At 45.3% G+C, this 27781-nt stretch overlaps 1 protein-coding gene across 23 annotated transcripts in view; it reads right to left on the reverse strand.

The window, feature by feature from the left end:
- KDM2B (lysine demethylase 2B) overlaps nt 1–27781 on the reverse strand; it is a 105457-nt gene that overhangs the window by 21613 nt on the left and 56063 nt on the right. For 22 of the 23 annotated variants that reach the window (XM_021413289.1, XM_021413284.1, XM_021413285.1 and 19 more), the window contains 2 exons: nt 22295–22749; nt 14822–14908 (listed from right to left, as the gene is read on the reverse strand). In XM_021413289.1, coding sequence (XP_021268964.1) covers nt 14822–14908; nt 22295–22749 — 542 coding nt within the window. The remainder of the gene's footprint in view (nt 1–14821; nt 14909–22294; nt 22750–27781) is intronic. The other variant, XM_021413282.1, reaches the window with a different exon arrangement.

The raw sequence follows: 27781 nt of genomic DNA on the forward strand, positions 1-27781 counted from the left end.
CGCAGGTTTGTCTGCGCATTAGTGACACTCAGCAGCTTTTCTGCCAACAGAGCTACGTTGTGATATGGGTGTGATAAACCTGCACCTCAGCACCGATGCAAGTGCTCCCATTTATCTTCCTCCACTGGTGAGGAGGTAGAAGTTAGGCCTGGAGGATGGAATAAGATATATCAGCAAAAATATGCTTTTGTAGATAAGCTGCATCCAAAGTAGAAGCTCTGAAAGACACCAGCAAACTGTAGAGACCCGGGGCACCTTCCACAAACGCAGCTTCTCTTCTTGCTGCTTGGAAGAAACTCCACCACTGCCGCCTGGAAACACTCTTCTCACTCTGTTTGCGCACACAGCTCCACTAGAGGAACTGTCACTGTCACAAACCGTGTTGTGTCCCACCCTGAGCAGCGCAGCAGGTCAGGGCATGTGCCCCAGCCCTCGCGCTCCCAACCCGCTGCTGCTGCTGTCTGCAGCGCAGTAAATCCTATCCACACCCGTGCTGCGAAACATGAGTCCTGACCTTCTCAGCTTAGCCATGGACTACGGGAAAAGGAGAAGCTGAAGGTGGAAGTTGGAAGAAACCAGGAGCGACAACACCAGGGCTCCTACCCACACGCCAACGCTGTGCTGCTGAGCTACACCTGCGGAGCTGGAGTGTTCCACCTGCTACACACCTGGCACGTCACCGCAGAGCAACAGCCACGGTCCTGGGCAGAAGACACAATAACTGCACATGTTAAAGCAGGCTCATATGAAAACTCGGCTGGAGCCACACTTGGGTCTGCACCACCGAGACTGTTTTAAATAAAGAGAAAGAAAAGTGCTGCACAAGGCTTTGCTACACAGGTCACACTGCTGTAATTTAAGTTCAGGAATTCCACAGGAAGGCTCTCCACTATCTCGCATTAATTTTTGTTATACTGTTAGATATAAAATTCTACCAAGCCTCAAGCTTGGGATGAAACAAAGAATCCTGCGACACAACCAACCTCCCAAATTCCTCCAGAAAGAACTTGCACCTTCCACAGTGATTTCACCACTAGTGCAACACAGCTGAGGCTAAACCGCTCCCCGACCCGGGAGCTCTTTAAAAAGCTATACAGGAATCGTATCAGAATTGGGAAGCAAATGGAAGAGGCCTAGTAAAGGACAAACTTTGAGGAAGGGCAGGGACTGGGAGCTGAGCAGCGAAGGAACCCGTGTGCTCACACCACCCACGGAATGCAGTGGAGCCTCAGTGAAGTGACTCCCCATGACCCGGCCCGGTCCGAGCTGATATCACCGCACAGCTCCATCTCTCTGTGTCTACACCGGATCCGTGCCCTGGGCACACCACAGCCAAACTTCCAGCCCTGATCTCCTGGGGCAATGCAAAGCGAAGCGCTAGGAGCGAGGTGGGGTCTGGGGAACAGATGGAGCACCCGGCCTATGTGCAAACTTGTCTCTAGAAGGAAACGATGAGACTATCTGAAGGAGCAAAACACCTTGAATTATGAACAAAAAACCAGAGTTCTCAGTTAAACTGCACGCACATGTTTAATCCCATTCCTAGTGCATTTTCAATTGCTCAGGTAGCTCCTAGAGAGTAAACTACTCAATCTAGAACATATGTTCTGGATTATTTTTCACAGATTACTCCATAAATCCAGAAAGTTTATTCTCCTTCTCCTAAAGAGAAAGGAAAACCTTCAGAAAATGAACCCCACGAGCAGCAATAAAAGTTCTCTTTCCATTTTAACACGCATCCTCTGCTCCGCTCCACACCCCTCATCCCCGAGCACGATCCTGCCCACGACCCGGCCCAGCACGAGGCGCCCGGACCCGGCGTCAGAGCCCGAAGTCCCGCAGCCCTCCAAGAAAGCTCGCTACAAAACCCGACCTACACCCCACCGCGGCGCCCCCCCGCCCCTCCCGCCCCGCGGGGCCCTGAGGGCTGCCCGGCCCGGCCCCGCTCCCCCCCGGGGGCCGCGGACACGCCCGGGGCCGCGGCGGCGCCTCCGCTCTCCCCGGGCCGGGCCGAGCCGGGCCCGCTGCCGGCCCCACATTGTTCCCGGCCCCGCTGCCGGCCCGGCCCGGCCTCCTCCCCTCCCTTCCCGCTCCAAACTTCGCCGCCCGCCCCGGACCTGCTCCGGCCCCGGCTCGGGCCCCGGCCCCGGTTCGGGCTCCGGTTCCGACTCGTAGTCCTCCTCGTCGGCGCTCGCAGACATGGCCATGGCTCATGGTGGGCCCAGGCGGAGCCGAGCTGACATGGCTGGAGCGGCGCTGCTGGCGGAGCCCCGCTCCCCGCACACACACACACATGCAGGAGGAGGAGGAGGAGGAAGGGGGCCGTGCATATTCATGCCAGGCAGCCAGGAAGGGGCTGGCCCTGGCGGCGCGGCCAATCGCGGCCCGCTCGCACAAAGCCGTTCCGCGAGGACAGCGGGGACAGCGCGGCCGCTCGGTGGGGCAGCGCCGGGCAGCGACCCCGAGCCCCGAGCCCGGCCGGGCCCGAGCGCCCGCGGGCGGAGATCGGCGCGGAGCGGGCGGCGGGGCCTGCGGGTGGGCCGGGCCGGAGCGCGGAGACAAAGGAGCCGGGCTGTACGCGGCCTGGGAGCCTGCTGCCGCCGGGCCGCCACGGACCCCAGCTCCGGGGAACGCGTGCTGCTCGGCCCGCACCGCTGCCCAGCCCCGCGCCGGGGGCTGAGACAACCGCCCCAGCGCCGGAGCCCAGACCCCGGGCAGCTCAGCGCGAAGGGTCGGGGCGGCCAGGCCTGAAGGGGAGCGCTGAGAATTAAATTTCCCATTGGATTTATGGGCCTTGCTTTCAGGGGAAATCCCGATTCCATTCAAGTTGTTAGGATTTTGCCTCTAGCTCCTACACCCACACCGTCGAATTAAAACATGAGATGAAATATTTGCATGTGCTGAGCAACCAAGAAGCCATAAAGCAGCAGACCTAATGGTCTTTGCATCAGGATTTCTGCCAAATGTGTTCCAGCTCCGTTCCCCAGTCACCACGTGGCCTCACAAACAAACATGCAGAGCAGGCGGCAGCACGACGCTGCCCTGTGCCTCGGCCCTGCCTCGTGGCCCTGCTCTACGTAACAAAGTTCAGCCAAACTTTAACACATCGACAGGCAGCGGCTGATAAAGCCAAGTGCATCACGTAATGATGTCCCTTCCTCGTTGTGAACACGTTAAATCTCCATTTCGCGTTTGCACTGCTGTCCTCCTGCCAACCAACGCATTATGGGAAGCGATGGTGCTGTCCCACGATGCCAGGAGCCAGGCATTCGCTTGCAGCCGTCCCTCAGTGAGCTCAGCGTCTCCTCGGGTTTCTCTCCCTCCATTGTGTTTGCACACAAGGCAGAGCTGGAGCAGATGAAAGCCGAGGCATGAAAGGCATGTGCCTAAGGCCTTGGCTTTCCGAATCACAAGGTTAGAGCAGAATCCAATGTTTTCTGGAGGAGAGGAAAGGGGGGATGCAGGTCTTGCTAGCGGCCTACAAAGGAGAGCTTGAAGATAGGAAGCAAGAGTAAACAACACACTTGCAGCAGCCTTGGTGCTTCTGGAACAGCCAACATGAGGATGCCCGGTCCCACACCTGCCCATGGGCTGACCCCAGATGGGGGAAAAAAACCAACCTGGAACACCCCCCCAAGGCCAATCCTCCATGGTGAAATATAATTCACAGCAGATTACATTCTGACATAGTTCATCCTACTCCCTTCACCCGCGACATGTCCTGTCACTCACAATACCTGTGTTGGCCCACCAGCACAATGCGCCGAGCCACGCTCCTCAGCCACCCGGAGAGTCTGCTCCACTCTGCCTCTTCCAGCAACACAAGAGGCAAATGAGCTGCAATGCTCGGGCATTGCTGCCCAGAGCTGTGGGTGCCCCATCCCTGCAGGTGCCTGAGGCCATGGATGGGCCCTGGGCAGCCGGAGCTGGAGGGGCAGCCAGGCCATGGAAGGGGTGGGGCTGGGGGATTTGAGGTCCCCTCCACCCCAACCATGCTGTGATTCTATGATTCTGTGATTCTATGAGCAGGCCTCATTATGAGCAGGGGGACGCGCACACCAAGATCGCAGAGTGATTTTCAGATGCTGGGTAAACTTTGTAGAGCTGACATTTAAAAAAGAAATCACATAGGATAGGATATAAACTAGCAAATTGGGAGTCGGGGAGAGAGGGGGAACAACACAATAAAATGAACTTTTCTGATTGTAATTGCTCCCTGAAAATCTCATCTTGTACAAGAGCAGCTAACCATTCACAGATATATTTAATACAAGGAAAGAACTATTAAAAGAGCATTTTCCAGCATGATCCTTTTAGCTTGTCTACACCAGAGAACACTAAATTACAGCAAACAGCGAGCAACCCGTGTGTGAGCAGTTCTAGCAGTGCACATCTGACAGTCCTGGCACAGTTCACAGCAGCTTAGAAAACAGGAGCACCGACCCTAGCCACGCCTGTACTGGTGTAACTGCGTCCACACCGCAGCCCTGCGTGATGTAATGTGTGTGATATAAGTAATAAATAACATCCTTAATTGAACCGCTGAACTAGCCTCAGTGAGAACTGCATGCAAACAGAGAGTACTTTCTACTCCGAACTGCTAGCTCTGATTGCTCCTCACCTGAACTCATATATAAGTCAATATCATAATCTTCTCCACAGAAACCAATTAGGTTGTCACAAACTGAGACAATAACCTCAAGCGAAGAATAAACAGCAGGAGCAGATGAGTGCCAAAGAACCAGATTTCATTCTCATGCAAATATCCTTAAGTAGTAAAACCAACGTGGGGGGAGTGAGACTACCACCCCTGCACTCTGCATACTTGCTCTTGAGCTGCTCCAGGACCAGCAGGTCTCAGCTGCTGCAATCAGTGCTCAGTGCCAAACAGAAGCCGTGGTGCGAGTCGCGCACTGGAGTTCATCACAGAACATCCTGAGTTGGAAGGGACCCACAAGGATCATCTATGGTTTACGATTCTGTGATTCTGGACTTGAGGTGAAACATTTTTTAATGTGGCACAAATGTATCTTTAACTTTCCCTAGAAGTTTTTACGTACCTTTACAGACTATTGCATTTTGCTGATATTAGAAAAAATACTTAAGTGGAAACAATTTGGGGGAAAAAAAACCATCAAGACTGGCTTATATGCAAGTTCTTGGAAAAAAAGATCTTGTGTTTTGAGCAGCTGCTGCTTTCTGTAGGCCAGTGGTTATGTTTCTAAAAGGCAAACCCCATTGAGATGTGTATGCCTCACGTCTTGTCCTCCATCAGGGTAAGGCAGTTGCCCTACTGCTTTCTAAGGATTGCTATTTTGGCACAAGTGTCCATTCACATGAAATATGACCCTACCTGTTGAATCTGGGCAAATTTCAGAATGCTTTTCTCAAGACTTCTGGTCAATATCTCAGTCATTCTCAATGTTGTCAGAGATGTTCTGACAACCCTCTTTTCATCTTCAAATATCCATCCAGTGTCATCATCATAGCACTTCCTCCTATTTCTTTTACCTGAACAAAGGGTAGTCACCAGATGCATCACTGCAATCTCATCTGATTCATCAACCTTGGACCAAATAAGGTAACTCAAGAAACAATAACACACCGACTGCTCCCTCTACATAATGCCCAGACTTTCTAACCAGTATCCCACACATGGGAAGCAATGAATGGGAGGGCTATACGACCCTTCAGGGCCAGCAACCCCGGGCTTTTACAGCACAGCAGAGAAGGAGCACATAAAACATCAAAAGCCCAGGCTAAATGTGATGCTGGTAACTCACTTCATCTTTCTCAGAGATTAAAAAAAAAACCTACCAAAAAAACCAAAAAGCCACCATGTCATTTTAAAAATATAATAAGACTGCAGAAAGCATAATGAAACATCACATTTATCTGCCACATAAAGAAAAACCACAAAACCTTGGGAATGTACTGATACATCACTGAGGTCTTCTACCTTCACAGCATCAGATTTGCGTGAACAGGGAGGCACCAACAAACCCAGCAGCACCTGAGATCTGGAGGTGCAAACGCACTCTGTACAGGAAAAGCCACAGCATGATGGGAACTACCTGCTGGGAAATGAGGGAAATCCTGCCACGCTTCCTTCTTCCACAAACGCTTCTATCATGGAGTGTTCCCACAGCACAGTTCATCTCCAAGAGCCATGTTCTACCAGTAAATGCAAAAACTAGTGAAGTAGGCTCCTAAGAAGATAAGAAATGACTGCCACGCTGCGGAGGAACATGCAAATGGATGTGGCCGCTAGCTAAAATAGTGGATTAACCAGAATACGCAACCTGCTTCCCTTGATGTGGCTCGGTGCGCTCACAGCACAGAACGCTCTTGCTAAGACGGTTGTGTCCAATATCTGGCAGCAGCTTTCAAATCTAGAGACCAAACCCAAACAACAAGAGGCAAACGGTGCACTGAAATGTAAGCAAATAAAGAGCTGAAGGACAGTTCTCCCCATGAGAGCACAGGTGCTCAGCTGTCACCTACAAACCTGATGTGGGTTTGTAGGGAAACATCCAGGGCAAAAACATGCAAAACACGCTAGACTAAGTTACAAAGCCACTTAGCTTTCATCAGACTTTCTCCACTTCTTTTGTTAGATTTGCTGATTTTCAAAAAGAAGAGCACTTCCGTGCCTTGTATCTGGTCTACTAGTGCCTGCAGGAAAGTCATGAAGTTGAAACAAGACCTCATTTATATTCTCAGCAGACTTTAATTTCAGCGTGCTATGGATCTAAAAGGAAGCCATCTTCTCAGGGACAGAACATACAATTCAATTTTGTTCTGAAAAGTGCATGCAGGATTAATGTCCGTAATTGTGCAGCACATTCTGTGGAATGACAAACGCCTTCCACACTGCTCTGCCAATGTGCTTCGATCCAGAAACAAAACTACTGAATCTCAGATACGTAACTTAAAGCTTGAATGGTTTTAATGTTGGGACGGGGGAGAACACAAGGATGCTTGAATACTTAATAAGATCCCAATCTCAGATTTTTTTTTGTTTTGCTGGCCAATCCAGCAATGAAGGCAGTCAGGATCCTGGTGACAGAATCTTAGACCCATCAACTCCGTTCACATCCACCACATTCAAAAAAAGGCTTATGACTAAAGTAGTTTTCATCAGCACTTCTACTGTCATGAAATAAAGAGAAAGCAGCTATCTTGAAAAATGGCAGTCAAGACCTTAGTTAGAAAAATTCATGTTACTGAATATCTCGCATATGTTGGAAGAATGACAATGGGGAAGAACACATAAATTTTCCAGTACGATACTTTGAAATCAACAGTTTGGAAAAAGAAATGTCTATTCATTTTTTCCAATCTGTTCAAATTTCTACTCCGAGCCAAAACGGCTCTAATTTACCTGTTTGATGTATTAATCACATAAAGGTATCGGTCAAATTTCAAAGCAAGTGGCCGGGAGTTGATAAGAAGGGAAAATATTAAGTCAAAGATGGAAGATTAAGAAGGTGCTCATTCAAGTCCTTGCTATTTATAATTACTCCCTGAAGGGACACAATATTTCAAGTACAGCCTCTTGAGGTGAGAAATAATCTGTCAAGTCACCAGGCAAAGCTTTTAGACTCACACTGCGGCAACATGCCGCGAAGCTCTTTGGGCACGTTACGTATGATACACACGCACCAAACCCTGGAACTCCTCCGGCCTGTGTGGCTTTATTGCAGAAACAAATTCGTCTCAAGAACTCATGTTTGTAGGAGATCGAAGCAGTGCTCAGAAAAATAAACAAGTCAGGCAAGGAGCTGCCTCCAGGAAAGCAGGCATTTCACACAAGCTCCCGGCAGCGTCAGCAACTCTGAACTCCTCTGCAAAGTACCTGAAGGAGTCCTCACTCCTGGTGCATCAAGTTTCTTCCTGCTCCCAAAGACACACAGTTAGCAGAGAAAGGGCTTAGTTCTGTGTGCTACAGCTACAGTGGGAAGTCCCCTTCAAAAAAGAAAAGAACAACCTCCTAAACCTCAGCTGTGTGGTTTCGCTTCCTAATGGATCTGTCAGGAGCCAGAACCGGGGCCTACCATATGGCAACTACTGTCCCTACAGTGTAAAAGAAGAAAAATTCTTCACCATTATTTAAATAGCTTATTCCAATCAAAATTGAAATCAGTAAAGAGGAAAACAAATTTAAATTGATTTTTATTCTCTTTTGTACTTAAGTTACTTTCTGGTAGAAGAATTAGTAGCATCTGATAACTATTAAGAATTGTCTGATTTGCAATAGAAGAACTTAATAATCAGGGCTTTTATCAACAAAAAGGATTCCTAGCACACATGCATTTGTATACATAGATCTTGCACACTGGGCATTTCTAACTGCAGCTGATGCCAAGCAGAGATCAGGCAGCACCACGTGAGATCACCTCACACACCTTTACACCGGTGCCTGGCAAGGACAAAACGCGGCAGCCTCAATCCCCTTCTTGCTCCTGTGGCATTTGAACAACTCAAGTGATGTGATGTGAATCACGACCAGAAAAATACAAAGTCCAACAAACTACACAGAATTCTTCTGGTGTCTTTCTGCCTTTTTTTCCTTCCCTTTCCCAGTTATTTTCCTACACAAGACTGAATTTTTACTTTAGTTTTCAAATGCTTGTTTTCCACTGTTGGTATTTGCTTTTTAAGACGTTCTTATTGCCACAGGAAGTACCTGAACAGATATCCAAGGCTGCCCCGTCCTAGGGAATTTGGCACAGGTTTCCCACCGCTGCTAGGAATGTAGCCTTGCTGGTGGTAGCCCCCGGGCAGGCTCCTGGAACCGATGCTGTTTTGATGCTGTGCCATTTCTACGTGCTCAGATCTGCTTCAGACACCGCTCAGGTTAAAGCACTAATTGCTGTAAGTAGCACCTCCGCGCTCTCGCAGCTCTGGGTGGAGCTGGCCCAGCAGGAGCTATGGTAGGAATTCTTAGTAAGCAAGCAAGTGAAAACTGGAAGTATTTATTCAAAGGTTTTCAAGAATGTTCTTTGTCCACCTAGCACCTCTTCCTCTGAACGTAACGAAAATGAGACGCAAAACAATGCTCAATACTTCTGAAAAACCACAGCTAACATCTTTTTCAAGTTGAAATTTATCAAATCTCTTGAACCGATGCTTCTTTTCTAAATTTCTACTTACATTCAAATTTGCTGCACCCACCGATTCTTAAATCATTTACTTAGTGCTTCTGATGTTTGATCCAATACACAATGTTACATGTATGTTCATAAAACTGGAGCCATACTTAAAGAAGCTCTATTATTAGAAACTGATAGATCTTCTTCCCTTCCAAGCATTACTAAAGTAAAATATGAAGAAGAAAGAAAAAGTTTCCTTGCTGGAAACGTGCCTAAGGACCTTTAGGGGCTCTAGATCTGGAAAGACTGAGAGGCTGACTAATATCAAGGCCTTTCATTATTTAAAATACAGGTTACGTCTAAGAATCTAACACCCTTCTCATCAGTGTTGTCTACTCTTGTGTGTGTGCTGTTTAGTTCAGACTATGAACAACGATCAGAACCTTTACTTCCAGACATTTATTTACGGTATATTTATACTTACTTGTTCTCACGCCAACTTTGCCCACTAAAATAACTTTTCTCCTCCCCTGATCCTTATACTCCCTGAAGTTCTTACACATAGCAATCATCTTTCCCTTCAACTTTGTTGTGCCACGCTGAACAAGGCATGTTCTTCTTGCCTCCTCTCTTAAATGCTGCATCTTAAATACCACTTGTGGTCCTGGAGTCCCATACCCACCCTCATCTCAAAACCACCTCTAGTGGAACTAGAACAGAGCAATAGAGATGATCAAACACGGCACGGCTTGTGTACCAGAAGAGACCCAAGTTACTATAGCTTTCCAGCTTGAGAGTATAAGAAACATGCCTGAGAAGCACTACCAGGGATGTAACAAAAATGCTGACAGCACAGAGGGCAAACAGACACCTCCCTCCAACTCCTCAAAATCCACGATGAATGGGGCACGGATCTAAAACAACAAAAGGAAACTGTGAGGTCACTGTTGCAGGATGCTATAGCTACCAGAAAGACTGAGCAAAATGCGGAAAAGGGTGTTTTAAAAATATTAGCATTTCAATTTGTGACATTTAGTCATTAATTTTAAACAGGGATATTATCATTGCCCTCTGATACTTTTCAAGTATCTTCTCTCAAAATCAAGAGGTAATAATTATATGGAAAAAGTGAACAAGCAGGAGGTCAGAAAAGCAGCCATGTTTTCCAGTATCGTTAACCAGCCACTGAAAATTACAGCTTCATCTCCTGCTCCCAGCCAGACCTATATATACCTGGACGCTTGCTGTCACTACAAATGCAGCGGCTCCAGGTTTGTGTCAGGTAAAACAGATGAGAATCCAGCTCAGCCTGCATTTCTCACTCTTCACAGAACAACAGAGTCAGTCGAAACACATCTTACTTCTTTACAGCTGCTCTTCATAGACAACTAAAGATCTTTATCGCAATAAAAACAGAAGACACTTCCACAGAGTGCAATTACGTGCTACTACAGCTGACTATTGCCTTCCAGAAGTAGGAAATGGCCAGAAACAAATACGTATTTTCTGCTTGAGCCATACTCTGAGGTCCCTTCATAAAACATTAGCCCTAATCCCTGACAGATTAAATCGGAAATCTGGTATTGTAGGGCTGAAAATCTCAAGAGTGGGCTTCCAGACGTCATTTGATAGCAGCTCTCTACATCGGTGATCACGGATGTGCCACTGTGGTGACTTCAGTGTAAGCCAGGCTCTGCTCTCCTTCCCCACCTCCCCAGAGTCCACCGCCCAGGGATGGGGCAGGAGCTCACGTCTTACAGTTTGTTCTCACTCCCATAGGGAAAGAAGTCAAAAACTTGAGGCAGCTCATCCTATGGAATTCTTCCTTTCACACAGCAGACTGTCATTACCATAAAACACAGATAGGGCTCAGCACCAAGCAAGGACAAACTACTGTTGCACAAACCAGCAAAGCAATGGGAACATATTCACAGCTGCACACTTGCCAATGGAAACGTGCTGTCTAGCCAGCAGGTACATACACTGTCAGCCCAACGTCAGGACACATAAGGTTTCACATTCCCAATCCTCTGATGAGGACTATATTAGGATGACTGTGCATATCCTCGGATCCCCAGCGAAGTCAAACATATTGTTAAATGAGTCATTAGCAGACAGGCCTCTTCTGAAAATGGACTTCTGAAAACATTCTCTCCCAGGGCTAATTCTCACTTCCAAAAAAGTTTTTACAAAAAGGCCACGGTGATAAGTAAGTATGCTCCAGAAGAGGTGTCTGTGAATCGCATGCTATTTCCCTATTACCATAAAATAAAAATGATCCAGATGTTTTACTACAAAGCTTTCTGCTGAAGGTTCCACGGATCCTTATAAAGATTAATTTCACTCCCGGGAAGGGAAGCAGGATCCTCTAATCTGGGAAGGCTCAGGGAGAGGAGAGCTGCCATTTGCCTCGTGTGACACCAGGCTGCAGCAGAGCTGGGAGCAGAACACAGACCTTTGCCTCCCATTTTGTACACCAAATATAAGATCATCAAATGACGCCTATTTATTTTATCTCCTCGCAAAAACATTTTTGATTGCTACTTCTGTTTCTTTTCTCAGTGAATAAATTTTTTAGAGAGAGCTGCAGTAAATCTGACAGCCCCAAATGCCTTTAGAAAGGATAGACACAAGCAATGTGAAATGGGGCCACGGCATATGGATGGGACTCACATACTTAATTCAGTGTCTTGCCCGTTGCCTTATCCACTGTGAACTGAGATTCAAGGGGAGAGAACACGTTTCCTTCCTAAACCCTGGAGTTTCACAGTCCTCAAACTGCTGTTCTGCAGTACAGAGCTGTGTATGCTGTTGGCACGTCACAGCAGCAGTGCGTAAAAGAAACTGTGACTCAATTTTAAATGGAAATATTATTTGCTGCTTCTATAATCACTGATTACTAAGGATATATTCTTTCAAAAGAGAGTCAACCTAACTAAGCAGGGCCTTTCACAACTTGGGTTATTCACAAGATTAAGTCATTTACCGTCCCTTCCTCCCTCAAGGATCTTTTACTTTTCCAAGAGTTTTCTACCCCTGCCCTATGTTTTCCTCATTCCATCTCTTTTCAATACTTGCTCCTCTCCTCATCCTCCTCTCTTGCTGTCTGTAGTCTCTTCCCCATCCTTTCTTTACAGTCATTTCCATTTTCTTTGAAATGTTTTGGCATTTAGTGCCGGCTTTATTCTTCCTTCTCCATCTGCTGCTCTTGTCTTTCTAAATTTCTTCTGGAGGCTTCTCTTGGGAAAAAGGAAGAGCCACGTTTTTTCATTTACTGCCTGCTCTTCCTAAATTTCAGTTTGCTTCTTTTGCTTTAAGGACTGAATCAGACAGTCCTCCTCCCCCTGGAGCTGGTGTACCACTGCAATGTCTTCACACCAGCCCCACAGAAACCAGTACCATGCTGCACCCTATCTGCCCTCCCTTTACACACCAGTATCTCCAGAAAGACATTGAGAAACATTTGGCATTTCTCCTACATGCTAGAAAAGCAATACTGCAGCAAGCAAAACTACCACTAGGTGCTACTTCCCTGCCTTGTGCTCAAGGCTCGTGGAGCCTTCCAGCCCTGGAGACCTGCTCCACCAGCTGAAATCCCATTTGAAGGAAGTTCATCCTCCCCAAGGGTTTTCTTCGTAAAATCTTGTTTCATTATCAGGAGTTACAGGGGACAAAGGAGAGCTAATGAAGTCTAACCACTTACGCCACCGCCTTTATCCAAATTTCTCAGATATTCTCTTTCCAACGTATTTTCATTTGAGGCTCAAAGACACAACACTACGACATGTCCTCCTGGCCTGTTCCCTTGGTCTCTGTTCCCAGAGGAGGGAGACAGCTGGGACATAGAAGGCAATACAGATATCTGGGCATTAGAAGAGTCCAGGAAAGAACAAACTCCATTTGCAAAACATTCAGCCCTACCTGCTGCCAGTCATCCAGCTTCAGCATAACACAAGTTGATCACTGATTAATCACTGATTAATTAAAGGAAATACGAATACTGCAGCAAAAGAACTACTACTGTTACAAGTTTCCATTTGCCAGCTTCAAGGTAAAGCCTGACTTTGTGAAAGTCTTCCTCTTATTTTTGCAATGCGTGTAATTGTTTGTTATTGTAACTTAGCACTGGGAGCGATGCCTTTAAACATGTCTGCTTTCAGAAAGGCTACTGGAAAATAAGCACCAGAAAGTTAAAAAGCCAAAATCCTGCCGCCGGCAAGATGGATTTTGCAAAAATGAAGGAGATGAAAATCACACAAAAAACCCAGAATCTTTTACAGTTACAGTTATGTTGCCAAATATAAGAAATGAGCCATCTATCGACAATTCCAAAATAAAGCAAACTAGAACATGAACAAACACCGAAGCTTCTAAAAACCTCAGAACATTGAGATCCTTACTTCTACCAGGCACTCAAACAACACAGCACAAGAGCCAATTGTTTCTTAGCGTTGCTTTGCAAATTTCACATACCAGTTTTCCTCTGGGCACAGAGATTCTGCTTTATTCCAGGTCTGGAGGAACCTGACCGGTGAACGAACGGCAGCGATCAAAGCACGGTGTGACAAACCTGACACCTCCTCCTCTCACGGCTTTTAAACAAATTGTTGTTTCAACCAATTCTTATTTTCAGCCACATCAACATTTTAAACACAACGCATATTCCTATGGATCTATCATAATGTGAAAGGGAAATACGTATTTAGCAAGATATAACTGATCTGAAATGCACCCAGCTAAAAGACAGAAATAAACCAGAAGCACAACTCCTGCTCACTTTGCTCCACTCTTCCCTGGCAGCTGCTGAAGTTTATGGTTTCCTACTTCCCATCTGAAAACAGCAAACTCTCAGCTACAAGTGACTAAGTGCAAAGCCACAGCAAGTACACCAGCAAGGAGAGAACAGGGAAAGTAATTCACTCAGCTAATGATTTCAAAGTTACACACCATCACTGTAACAACAGATTTTCAGATAGAAGTCAGATTTAAGTTGATTGACCCTTTCAGCATTCCTGGAGAAATTATGTATTATAAAACTAATTCAGTGAAAAATGACAGTAAAAATAGAAGTGATGAGACATCTTCTAAATAAGCAAAGCTGCTTTTACAGCATGCTGAATGACTCGAGTGTGGCAAACATACCACCGTTATAAATAAGTCACCCTTCTGACTTTACTCTTAATTATTTCCAATTCTTCATAGGCATTAATGAAGCAAGTCTCACAGTTTTGTGAAGTGAAAAGAATTACTCCCATATAAAGGAGGAAAAATGAAGGTACAGGGCCAGAGAACAACCCTCCAAAGTTAGTGGAAGATGTACAGAAAATATAGGAGTTCTCACAGCGTAAGAGAAGAAACATCCTCTCATCCAGACCCAAGCGTTCACTAAATGACCAGTCTGTAGGATTCACACGGCATTTCAATTTACACACAATGTTGCATCAACACTTTCAGATTTAGCTATGATTAGTAAACGACCAAGTCACATCCAACTTTTATACAGATAAGTAAGGCCCAAACAAGTTATTTTTTAAATGGAAACTGCCCATTTCTCCCTGCTGAGGTAGCTTTACGTTACAAATAGCCGTAAAAATTATTGAAAATAACCTTTCACGTCGGAAGTGCTAGCAGCTGCCTAAGTACCATATGAAACACTGCCAGAATACAGCTAGAAAAACACCAAGACCTGGCACAGCAATGATTAGTAGGTAACCGTGTCTCATTACCTTTGGGGTCTTCTTGGGCCAGCTGACCACAGGGACACCCGAAATCGCAAGATTTTGGTCATCATCAGCATGTTCTTTCAGAATGTTCTGTTGTGAATGAAAAGGTCTTTATTAACCACAGAGATATTCTTCCGACTTAGGAGTGCAGAGACTTACTGAACGTAATACCCCACCCTCATGAAGAAGAGAGATGTGAGCTCCACTGACTGGATACATCTCTGTAAGTTCATTTTGCTTCAAAACTTCAAGTCACAATGAAACTCTTGCACGCCGTTAAGATGCAAAAAATGCATTTCCTCGCAAAACAGACAGCAAAATCACTCACAAACAGCCTCAAATGTTACAGATTTCTTTAAAATTCGTGTCTCCAAAAGACTAGTGTTTTCCACTGGTACCAGTCTAGCACCAACATCACCTTTCCCTGTATGTACACGCTAGCTCACTAAAACCCAAGCAACCACCACAACCAGCACCTTTCCCTGATCAACTCTTCAGAAGACCCAGGAAGATACGGACACCGCCACCACCATCAGTCCTGCAGTCACAGGGCACTGGCTGGGCAGTTTAGAGGAACCCTCAAATGCTTGAATCCTCAAGCTATGTCAAGGTACAGAACCACACATCACAGTCTTTATGCGTGGCAATTCAAGAGCACTGTCATTTCCACAGGCTTTCCTTCCACAGGGTAGTGCAGGTCAGAGTTGATGCAACCCAACCCTCTTTACGTGATCAAGTCAGACATTCAGTTTCCTGCACATTCACTATATTATCTGACTTGGGGTAGTACAGTATGAAGGGAAAAGATTGGTCTTCCCTCCCTCCCGCCCCCTCCAAATCCTTTGCGTTGATGAAACCTCATGCATCCTAAAAATCTCAGGAGTGGGTTGTGCTGGCTCACACAGCTCCTGCTGCTGTGACTCACCGCCATTCCCATACAACTCAGTGCAGGGGTGGGGAAGAAGAACTCCTTTTAAGTGTACTCAATGGTGCAGCCAGAACAGTCCAGGCTCCCTGCGACTCCCTCCGTGCTTACTAACCTAGCCACAAAGCTCTTCATGTGGAGTGCAGGTTGCTGGAAGAGACAACAACTGAAAACAAAAAACAAGTCCAAAGGAGGATTCTGCTGAGCTGCTGAAAACTAAGGCCCGAGTAAGTACTGCCAGGTTAAGGAAGAAAAAATTGTTCCAAGTGCACAAGCAAGGACTGCAGGTTGGAAACTACCTCCTAATAGAACTGAGGAGGTCACACAGACAATGAAAGTCAATGATGCTGATCCAAATTACAATGACTTCTTGAAAAAAAAAAAAAGCTTAATTAGACACCAACAGGCATCGGGCACTCTCAGTCCCCAATGCAGAGCTTTAATAACTAGAAACTGCACACACTACGCATTGAGAGCCTAAAGTATAATAATTGTTTTTAACACAAAACGCACTTGGAATTCCGCTGTAATCATCCACCTAAAGCTGGGAATACAATGATACGCCGCAGCGCAGGGAGCATCTCAGTAAGGCTCTGCAGGAGTGGCCATGGGCTTTCCCTCCCTGGAGCTCTGGCAGCCTGCTGGGTTCTGCTCAATTACCCACCTGGCCTCAAACTGGAGATGTTTTCCTATCAGAGGCCGCAGCACAGTGCTGGTTCCATTTTCCCAGGAAGACTGCTTTAGATGCTGACTAGCCCAACAGCAGTCCTATTGCCAAAATAAGTGATACCAAAAGGCAACACAACGCATGGCACAGCCTACGGCACACAGCCAACCCAGTGGTCTTCAACTGGAACATCTCTCAACTTTCACACACAGCTTAATCATAGCAAATGAACTCCTGATGAGTTGAGCAAGGTTATGCAAACACCTCTTTTTCTCATGTCCTTTTCATATGGGAACAGCAATTATGCCATTACCCATCACGACATTCTCAAAGTTACTCTTCAATCCTAAAAACGGAGAAGCCTTTGTGTTACAGCAAAACTGAAATTCCTCAGAGCAAGAAGGCAGCTCTTTACTTTGATGCTCTTAAATTTGGACGTTTGCAGGACAGCAAGCCTTAATGTTTCCACTGAGGACTGTGAGAAACTCTGAGATCAATAGAAAGCAGAGTACATTCCAGGAACTTGGCAGGATACTGCAGGCTTCTTGTTATCATATGTATCGTGTGAAAATATTATCCAAGGAGAAACGTAAAACTGTGGCAGTTTATCGTATCAGCCAGCTGAAAACAATAGATGGCTCAGCAGCAGAACCATCCCCAAGCCACAGCTGCATGGACAAGCGTCAAATGTCAGCATGCAGTGCAATGGATGGAGGCAGCCTTCTGTTCACCTGCTGAAGAAGGGGAAAAAAAAACAAAAAACAAAAACCAGAGCTAAAGAAGGGCATGAGCCCCCAGTTAGCCAAACTTGATGCTCATCCAGCACAAGGCCGCCTGATTCAATGCACTTGAAGGCTGTGGTGACAACAGCAGGCATGAAGGAAAGAAATTGATTAAGTACCTAAGAATTCAGCTTAGCCATTAATTTCACCAGCACAGTAAGGAATGACTCCCCTGAAATGCATTCTGTAAAGGGAGGGTTTTTTCTTCTGCCATCAGAATAAGAACGGGTAAGATTCCTTGGCAAGAAAAAGTAAGAACATATTTCAGTAGATATCATCTGTCTTGCACAGGGATCTGCTGCTGCTGCCAAGAAGTTGCGGATATTTGACAAACTCCGTTCTGCAAACTGAGTTTCTTCTGCCCTAATGGACTTCTACAGAGCCTTTGAAAGAAGAGCAGCATTTTTGCTTTGAAGTGGGGAAGGTCTGTGGCATTTTAGGAGGCAGATCTCACAGTCCTCTTCCCCAACAGCAGCAAGGGAATTACCATCCTGCTAGTAATGCAGGAAATGCTGTGTGCTGAAATCAGAGACTGCATACAGACAAGCAGCGCTGGCAGGGTTTAATGTGGGCTGCAGACTGCTCAGGTTTACCTGTCTGTGATGTGGGGTGCAAATGGCAGCAAGGAGCAAGGTGGTTACCCTTCTACTCTCTTCTTCGTGCCTAAGTCTACCCAGACTGCATCATCAGGCTGCCATTAATTTTTTTCCTTCCTCATCTGTTCACTGTAGGTACTTGTGTAACATTTCAGCTGCTACTTCAATTTTAAATTGAAGAACAGGCCCTGCTGTGCTCTTTCATAGCTCAGCTTTAGGGCATGGAACACGAGGTGTAACTGCAGGCTGTGCGCCCCTCCAACAGGTAACATCAACAGCAGGATGAGGCAGCGATGGCTGCAGTGCCTGCTGGTGCTCACCCTGCCAGCAGCTACACTGCCTTCTGTTCTCTGTGCAACGTGGGTCAGCAGAGCACCCTCACATTTGCTGCACATACTCTCGCTCACACAGAGCCCAGGAGCAAACATTTGGATACAGACAAGATTGCATCTCCTCTGCTGATTGTTCAGATGCCATATGCTAGGGAGTGAATGCTGCTGTCAGTGATTGCTGCTTGGAGGCCTCTGAGAAGCTCCCTTGCTGGTGAACACCAGGCTCATGGGATACAATTCCCATACAGCAGAGCTGCAGCCAACAACTATTTAATTCCTTGTTTGTGCTGAAGAAAGAACCGACCTGCTCCCCAAGTGAGGCCCGCACTGTGCTCTGCAAATAAGCCTCCCTTGCATTGCTGCACTCCATCGATCATGGTGATAAATGGGATCTCAATCTGCAGAGACATCAGCTGGACACTTCTGGATTGCAGCGTCCCCCCTAGATAGTCACAGTTAGTTAGGAGCTTAGATGACATGTAAGGAATTTACACAGGCTTAGATTAGTTTTCACTCTCCCTTCTCATAAGGAAAACAAATTACTTGACTTCAGAGAGTCTCACCTACTTGACATTAAATAGCTGCATATAGCTGTAGCTGTATTTACCACACAGAGCAGTAATCCACTCACACACGCTGTATCCTTGCTTCAGACAGGAAACCATGAATTCTCTGCAAGTTATCCGGAGTGGTTCTATGAAACTTTGCATTACTGAATAAAATGGTTTTCTTTCTCCAGTTTCACTATCCTTGTCCTGTTTTCTGAAAGCACTGATTATCTATCCGAGGCACGACGACTTGAATGTCATAGACAAAAAAGTTCCTGACAGTATTTCATTAAGAAATAAAATTACTACAATAAACACGGTTTTATTTTTTTCAAGAACTGAAGACTTTCCAAGCAGAGCAAGAACTTTCAGACATTCTGTCAGAGCGTGTTCTTGCTATGCATTTGTTAAAAATAACTCTCGAGCGGGAGTACTAAAGGACTGCTTTTTATAGGCTGCATTATTAATCCATCACATGCACAAAATGCAGGTTGCCCATGAAACAAACCGAATACAGTCACGGCACGTATGATCTGCAAAGCTGTTTCTGCAGCATTCCTGCCTCCATTCAGTTGCACCAATGACTGGAGCTCTGGGGATTCATCACAGACAAGGCACAGGTGCCAGGCTTCTGCTCACTCTACTGCTATTGCTATCAGCAAAATCCCCACATTATTTTCTGTTCAAGTTGGAAAGCTGGTAGCAAAGTAAAAGGAAATATGATTTTGTGGTCAAGGAGATAAACATCATTCTGGAAAAATGGACTGCATTTCTTCTTCTGCCATTATGTCTCTATATGACACACAGCAAACCTTTTACATCAACGCTCCACAGGCAGTCCACAATTACGTGCCACCTCTCCATCACACCTGGCTTGGGAAAGGAGTGCTGAGGATCAGAACTTCTGTCCTACAGAAACGTAAAGCAATTACAGTTTCAATACCTTTAAAATTATCTTTTGCAAGTATCACTCTTGAATAATTCCAACTATTCTGAAAATCACATCAGAGACACGTAAAAACAGTATCCAAAATTATGGTCACTTATCTTAATCCCTTTGCAGTTCAGTTCCCTACCTGTGAACCTGGGCTAACAGCTCATGAATCACCACTTGTGAAGCAGATGATGGCTGTAGTGATGAGCACCGCTGAGATCCCCATGGGAACACCGGCATCACCGTGTTCAGCCGAGGGTCTGAACAGCACGGTGTTCCTCACACAGTGAACAGCAAGGACAGAACAAAACCAACAACAGCTGCATGCTGCACACCAAGCATCACAGGAACTCTGCAAGGACCATTATGTTAGAGAGATGCTCAAGGAGCTGAAAGCAGTCACTCAGCAACTTTTCCATCGGCCAGCTCTACCCCTTGACGGTAAAAGCATGTACTGATACACTTGGTCTTGTTTTCTTGTAAGCCAACAAACCTAACAAAACATACGAGTTTCTAGTATCACATGGATTACAAGGAGACAGGAATTATTTACTATGCTGTATTGATGCTCATTCTCTGAAAATTAAGAGCTGCCATGTACGTGGGACAACTCTGTAAAGAGAGAAGAAAAAGTTCTTCAACAGCTCTTCAGATGTTATTCAAGAGAATGTTCATCAACCAACAGCTTTTTAAGAAGTCTTGCTCTGACCAATCTGTTCAAGCTCACCAACACACAGAGGTGATTCCAGAAAACACCATTCTGCAGCATGTATGATGTTTAGATGTGGTCATGGGCTCTTTAACCAGCAGGGAACCATAAATATCCAGATGCTGGGCCACATCCTGATGGTTACAGTGTGTGCTGGCACAGAGAGGAGTTTAGATGCAGGCAATTTTCTGTGCAATTATCAAAGGAGAAGGAACATGAAGATCACAACTCTGCCAAGCGGCACAAAATCAACTGGCAGATAAGCACTTAATACCAGTTAAAGCACAGAAGCACTGAAAGAGCATGACAAGGATCTTTTAAGTGTCCGCTCACAGTTCTCTATCTGTGTAACCAGTGAGCCCACTGCTCTGGAGAAGGCTAAGAAAGCATTGCTCCTACACAGCACTTGAAACCAGATTCACATATGGTATCTTGCCGTGTTCTAGTACGACATCTTTCAGTGCAGAGCAGTATGTCATCAACAGAGCATGCACGATCGCATCCTGAACATCTGCACCACGTGTCATGAGGCGTACCTCCTCCTGGGGTCTCAAGAAGGGGCAGTTTATTTTCAAGTGGAACTTGGTCTACTGTTGAAGCCTGGAAAAAAGCTGCTACCATTCCTTGTCCTTCACTACAAATCCAACTCTTGCCCTTGAAGTTTCATTTAGATTTCTGAATGGGACACAACTGGTCACAAAGTAAGCCTGGGAATCCACTGCCATGGCGCTGGGCACGTGCATCCACTTTCATACACAAAGTGGCTGATGTTGCGAGATTCTCCGAGTAGCCCCTGTGGTTTACCCAGATGAGAGCCTTGTATCACGCTTCCAGGCTCGATGATTGTGGAATATGGTTCCACTGCACACAGCGTATGCACAGCCTTCTTGAGCTGGCTTTGAAGCTTTTTCTGAGCAGCTGTTACACTACTCACACTAAAAAAGTACAGGCTCCCCTTCTACAACTCCCCTCAGATTGTGGCTTACACAGTTCTCATGTACAGAAAATATGTAGCTGAAGAATCACATCATACGCAGAAGCACCTCAAAACCAGTAATCCAAACACAAGACTACAAATTAATACTAACAGTTTCAAATCAGGCCCAATTTTCATGTTACTGAACCTATCTGTACTAGAGAAAGATTTTAGTCTTATTTAATTCAGTCCAAGCAAAACGAAAAGAGTACATTGGTCTCAGCTTTATCTAAAAATATATTAATACATCTATTTCATACAATGTGAAAACAAGGTACAGAAAAGCTAACCAGTTCATTCAAAGGAAAGCTACAAATCTGAGATAGAAGCAGCAAAGCTATGCAGGCCTCCAGGTGAAACCTATCCCTGTGTCCAACAAGGTACCTACCACTTCCTGCATCCTAAAAACCTGAAGAGCAGTTCTGTCACTAGTGGGCATTCACTCCTCACACCATCTCCACACTGTACCAGTATATTGTACCAGTGGAGAATAATTATCAACCTATAGAGGGCAATGGAGGAAAAGAAAATGAAATAGGTAAGGAAAAAAAAAAGGAAAGAAAAATGCAATAGGAAACATTAGACCATCTTCTGCATTAAAATCACACGTACGTTTTGTATGTGTCAGTTATATACACTACAGGAAAGAGACCCAGAAGAGCAGGCTAAGACTATATAAACAGACTGCCTGAGGTTTCATATTTACGCATGGGACATAAGTGCTAAACTACAAAAGGGATGTAAACTTTTGGTCCCTGAGCACAGCTGCAACAGTCAGAAATGGCTGCACTGCATCAGTCAAATAAGGCTGCAACCAGCTGCCTCCCCAGTGCAACGACGGCTTGTGTCAGAGCTGTAACTTCCCTCTCCGTGGCACAGGCTGACAGGAGGAGGTCACCACACACAAGCTTCCACCTCTCTACTGCAAAACTTTGCCTTCTGACCTCCTCCTGTCTCCCGTGCCCACAGAACACAGTTTGTACAGATCAGAAAGCCATCACACTCACCTTCATGTCCTCCAGGAGAGCCTGTGGATCTTCAATGCCTTCTGGAACACACTTCTTGTTCTCTGGGAGCGATTCAAGCTTTTCCACCAGGGCTTTCAAACCCTTCAGTTCAAATTCTGTGAGGTGAGTCCATTTGGTTGAAACTTCTGTAGCTGGAGACCCCGTTGGTGTTTTGGGATAATCCGTGGGGGTCGCTGATTTTACACTGTCATCTGACTCATTAGACAAAGTTCTTTTTAGGTACCTCATTACTGTGGCTTTTTGTTTTCTCCCTGCACCCTCCTTTCCTTCTGAATGTGTGCTGTTGGGTGAGGAGGAGCCATCCACCAGGGATTTGGAGTTCTTATCCAAGCTGTCATCCTTTTCCTCCCGGATATGAGCATCACAAGATTCTTCATCCATGTCTAACCACGAATCCGATGAATAGCTGTCTATGCTGCGTTTTCTTTTTGCATCTGAAAGTTAGAAAAGGAATGCTGAATCTTTACCCGATATAATTTATAGCTTAAACACTTCTATAACTGGGGCTAGGAGCTGCTATTGAAAAGAGCACCGGATAATGCCTAGTCAGTATGTGATAGGAATGAGCTTTATTCAGCCTATTTTTTGTGGGTTTTTTGTTTGTTTCATGTTTTTTTTAATGCTGGCCTTTTTGGTTAACATCTGCTCAGTTTAAATGACTGGGAAACATTTGGGAAAAAAAATATGCTTTCTTTAGCACTTCAATCTTCTGTGACTTCAATTAAGAATATGCAGAGTTCATGTACAATTCATTATTCCAACAATCCAAAGAAGATCGGATTCAGTGACCCTACAGCTTTTAGATGAAAGTTAATAAAGGGGGAAGGATAAACAATGGAAGAAAGCATGCTAAAATGCACTACAACATCAGTTTTAAAGGAATTCTGCACAGCACAAAATCAACTTCTCAGTACCCTCTTCGCAAGCAACCACTGGTAAAACAAGAACTACAACTTGATAGTGCACAAATACTCATTGCTCTTCACAGACAGAAGATTACAGTTGTGCTTATTTCACAGACAAGTAGCCTAAACACACTGAGAAATGCAAGGACAGAGAGAGTCATGTGATAGTGTTTTTCTAATTGCAGCCCCTGATATATTCTAGGTACTTTTCAGAAAAATTTAAATCCAAGTTTCTGAGTCTAAAGAACTATTAATCTTAGTTTTATACTGTGCTTCCCCTAAAAATCCCCACTGTTACCAACTGTATGCAATCAAGCCACGAAACCAGGGTAGGAAACTAGTGGCCAAGGTTCTCCAGTGCACTGGTCTTTCCTAGTTTGTTAGACACGGTTGCCTTTGCTAAGTGAATAGCCTTGAATGCAGGCTAGCAACAGCAAGGATTTCTGTGGAAAATACAGTTAGCAATGGCAACACCCAGTTAGGTCAATGAAGATTTTAATACCAACTGCAATGGGTATGAGATCAAGCTGTAGTCAAAAACACTGCAAAGGAAACAGAAGTCATACAGAAAAACGAGAGAACAATTAATGAAAAGTTTCTTTCACAGCTTTGCTTACATACTTTCAGCAAGTCAAAATCCTGAGTACTTTCATGTTTTGCATTGCAGTAGTTTTGGATTAGGACTGTGTGAATTATGCTTAAGGAAGGATTAAATGAACATTAAAGAAAAAGCTCAGCAGCTGGTTGTTCAACAGCAAGATTCAAAACAAATGCTGAAGCCCAGCTCCAAGCTGGCACATCCATCCTTATCACAGAAACCTTTTTTCTTGCATCATCTCACAAAAATTGGTGCTACTTGTCAGCTGGGTAGCAAAGATGTAGCAGGTAGTGATGGAGTATCTGACTGAGGGCTGCTACTCTACCTGCTTGGCTTTGCAATTTAAAATAAAAACTCCCTAAGAGCAGATACACCTCTGTGCATTAAAGCCTGGGAAATGAATTGGCCACTTGATACTTCAGGGCAAGCGTGCAGAGCATCTGCAAGAACCAAGGATTTCCATCCAGACTGCTCCTTCAGTAGCATGTGAGTTTTTCTTCAGAACCACAACTGCCGTAAAATTACTCCTGAAAAGCAAATTTAAGCTGAAATGCTGTGAAAAGACAGAAGTCACATAAAAAATACCAGCTACCAGCACGGCTGGTCACAGCCAAATCCAGCTCCGTGCGCAGTATGGGCAAACTTCCCCCCTGCATCCCTCCACTAGAACTTTACCATGAAGAAGCAAGAGCAGAGTTTGTTTTGTGTGCTGAGATGGTGGCATGCAACACTCCAGTGCAGCTCCTCCTGTCTGGTCTGTGCTAATATAGCCCCATGCTTCTCTTAGAAAAATAAACAGGATTAGAAAATATCTTAACCAGAACACTTTAGAAACACTAGGTTATTCAACTTTTATTTAATACTGTTTTTTCCTTTGGCCACAGTAGCTAGCACACTTATCCACCTCGAAGGGCTATATAATCAGCTTATGTCATTTTCCCATTTTACAGTTGAGGAAACAGATGCTTGGGAGAAAGAATGACTTGCTCATTGTCACACATCAAATCTAGGGCAAAATCAGGAATCAGAATCCAGTCTCTTGGACGCAGCGCTGAAGCCTGCTCTCAAGGCCACACTACCCTGGTGAACTACTTAGCAAGTGACTGAAGCACAAAAGCCTCATCTAGGTGGGAGAAGCAATAAAACAGAAGCAGAAGAGTGCAGATACACATCCCTGTGCTGGTAGTACTGTACAGTGCTATCAACTGAAATTGGTGTAATTCTGTACAAAGAAAATTATGTTTCTGTCCTCCTGTGCCGTGGCTCTGCTGAACAGGAACTGACGGCTGTAACTGGGGCAAATCACAAGCACAGATTAAGGCGTAAGGAAAGAGGGAGATCACGTTATGGAGGTGTAAATAATTTACTGCAAGTAATGCTCTGGTGCTAAGAGAAAACAGCCTTCAGGAGAGCTCCGCTTTTTGTCTCTTGCCCTAATCCACTAAAACAAAAGGCAAGAGAAGAGTGGAGCATCACAGTGTAGGAGGGCCCATTCCCACCAGAAGCAAGCAGACCCAGGGCCCAGCAGCTCAGCTCTGCCAGCTGCCACCGCTCCGCACAAACCAGGCACAGCTGCACCAGCTACGTCTGGGAATGGAGAGTCACTAAGTATGAACACAGACACAAAAATTAATCTAAATCTAACCTCAAGATGAACCGTCACAAGACAAGTGCCCGTTTGCACACCTGACAGTTACGTGATGGCTGGCCTAACTTTACCCATGGGGACAGGCTTGCTAATAACCTGAAGTGCATCAGGCTGTTCTGGAGCACTAGAGGATTACAGTCCTGTTACACCATCAGATTAAGGGTGGACTGCTTTCAAGAGGCAACAACTGTCTGCTGCTGTTGTTAATTTAAAAGAAAACAAAAACAAAAAACAAGGGTATCAATAATGGATGAATATCTTCACAGTGAGGAAGGCTCAGTTTTGTGTTTTCAAGTGTTCTGTTATAATGCAACATGCCATGATTTTTATTTATTCATTTTAATGAAAACAGTGTCTGACTCAGAGCTACTACGCTGTACGATTATGCCCTACATAAATGTGATCTGCATTTACTTTGTCGAGAAGTGCATTTTAAGCACTATGCTACCAGAGCTCCACTGACTAGGAGGTTTTTGCTTTATAAAGTCTCTCCATGGAAAAGAACTCCAAAACGCAACCGTGGTTTCTCCTGAGCCAATGCCCCCACCAGCACCTGGTTAGAACTCCAGTTTCTCAGTGGTTGGCCAGTTCAGATTCCCACCCAACTGAGACAGCCCTAAAAGGCCTTCATCACTCCACAACTCCAAGGAAATGAAACCAGGTTATACAACCAGCCCACGGTATAACTCTGAGGAGTAGGAGCTGCACAGGCTTGACCACAGGGCAGAGCTAGAAATGCCTTCCCACCCCACCCCCCTGCCCCCCCTTACAGCAATTCAGTTCCCCATGGTTCTGGGCAAATCACTTAACTTTCCCCACAGTTATCCTCTTGTACAAGAAGGATAATTATACAGAGTTTCTTTCTGTGCTGAAGAGTGACTTGTTGCATTACAGGACTTAAAAGATAGGGAGGAGGGTGAGGCGTAATTACGAAATCTTTCTGAACTCTTTACAGTAGACCAATGTCTAATACTGACCTTGCTACTTCCAGTTTCATACCCTGGCTCCTATTGGTCTGCTAAAGACAGCAAAGACATTCTCATTAGCAGGAAAAAAAACAACCAACCAACCACCTGAGCATACGAGAAATTTATTGCATGGAGCACCCCACACAGAAATTACTCAGCACAGCCCAGTACCTGTCCATCAATAAGTAAACCTATTCTGTCCCCTGAAAAAGTAAAGACACGGCTCCTTCACCATGCTAGAGGGCAGATTTTCTTCATCCATCAGGCCTAACGCACAGTTACAGCCATCCTGTTAAAATTTTAGCAATAGGAATCTTAAAAGCTGCAGGCTACAGAGAAAGCGTATTTCTGATAGCCCAGTATCTTCTCCCAATTACTCTTTGTCAGCCCACTCTCGAGATCCATATCTCACTGAAGGTCAATTGCGCTTGAAAACATCCAGTACAGACTCATTCATGATAAGAGTAAAAATAATGAAGACATATCCCTCCTGAAACACTGCATGGTCAAATCCAGCTTGAAACCCAAACAGAATCCCTTTCTGATTTCAGCTGGCAGGATAAATGCTGCAGCTGAGAGGAGCAAGGAAAAGATAAAGGGCAGGGAAAGAGATGGTGTGCATTTACAGCAGCCTGTGATTTCTTTCATGTCATCATTCCCCTGAGCGCCTGCCCTACTGTGGAAGAGATCAGAAAAGCAGCTCTCACTGCTTAGGAGGCAACTGCCCGAAATCTCATTCTGGGCCTGAAGAACAGGGAAGGAAGCCTCAGTAGTCTTCCTTCAACTCACTTAGAAGGGCAGGTGTTTTCATTTAGGGAGTGGGAACACGCAAGGTTTTAGCCTCACCTACAAGCACATCTTGTTTGCTTGTTGTTTTCTGAAGTTTCAGGAGTCCAGACATTTAGAAAACAGAAATATGAACAACAGTAAAAACTGCTAGAGTAGCATACACCTGTATTGACGGGGTATCGCACCACAATCGCAGTAATGAATTTTCTTGAGTAGGCAGTGTCTTGAAAGAGTCATTCATGCCCAAGTACATAAATACTGTGTAATGAAAACGTAACGTGAAGAGTCTAAAGATATCCTTAAAACACAAGTGATTAGGAACTCAGTTTTCTGCGTTCTCCAAAGATGTTCCCCATCGCTGAAGTAAACTCTGTTTTTTCAAACAGAAGAACTGGATCTCTACTGACTCTAGAAAAATCACCACCCTTTGAGTCCCAGAGACCACGGGCAGCATGCCGCGTTCTCTCTGGAGGATGTCATCAACTGGAAGTCATCTCTGCTGGTCCTGAGATCCGGCAGGAGTGCTCTATCAGAAGGTATATAAGAAAAGAAAGCAGC

The sequence above is a fragment of the Numida meleagris genome, chromosome 14 (assembly GCF_002078875.1).
Source record: "Numida meleagris isolate 19003 breed g44 Domestic line chromosome 14, NumMel1.0, whole genome shotgun sequence".
Taxonomy (NCBI): domain Eukaryota; kingdom Metazoa; phylum Chordata; class Aves; order Galliformes; family Numididae; genus Numida; species Numida meleagris.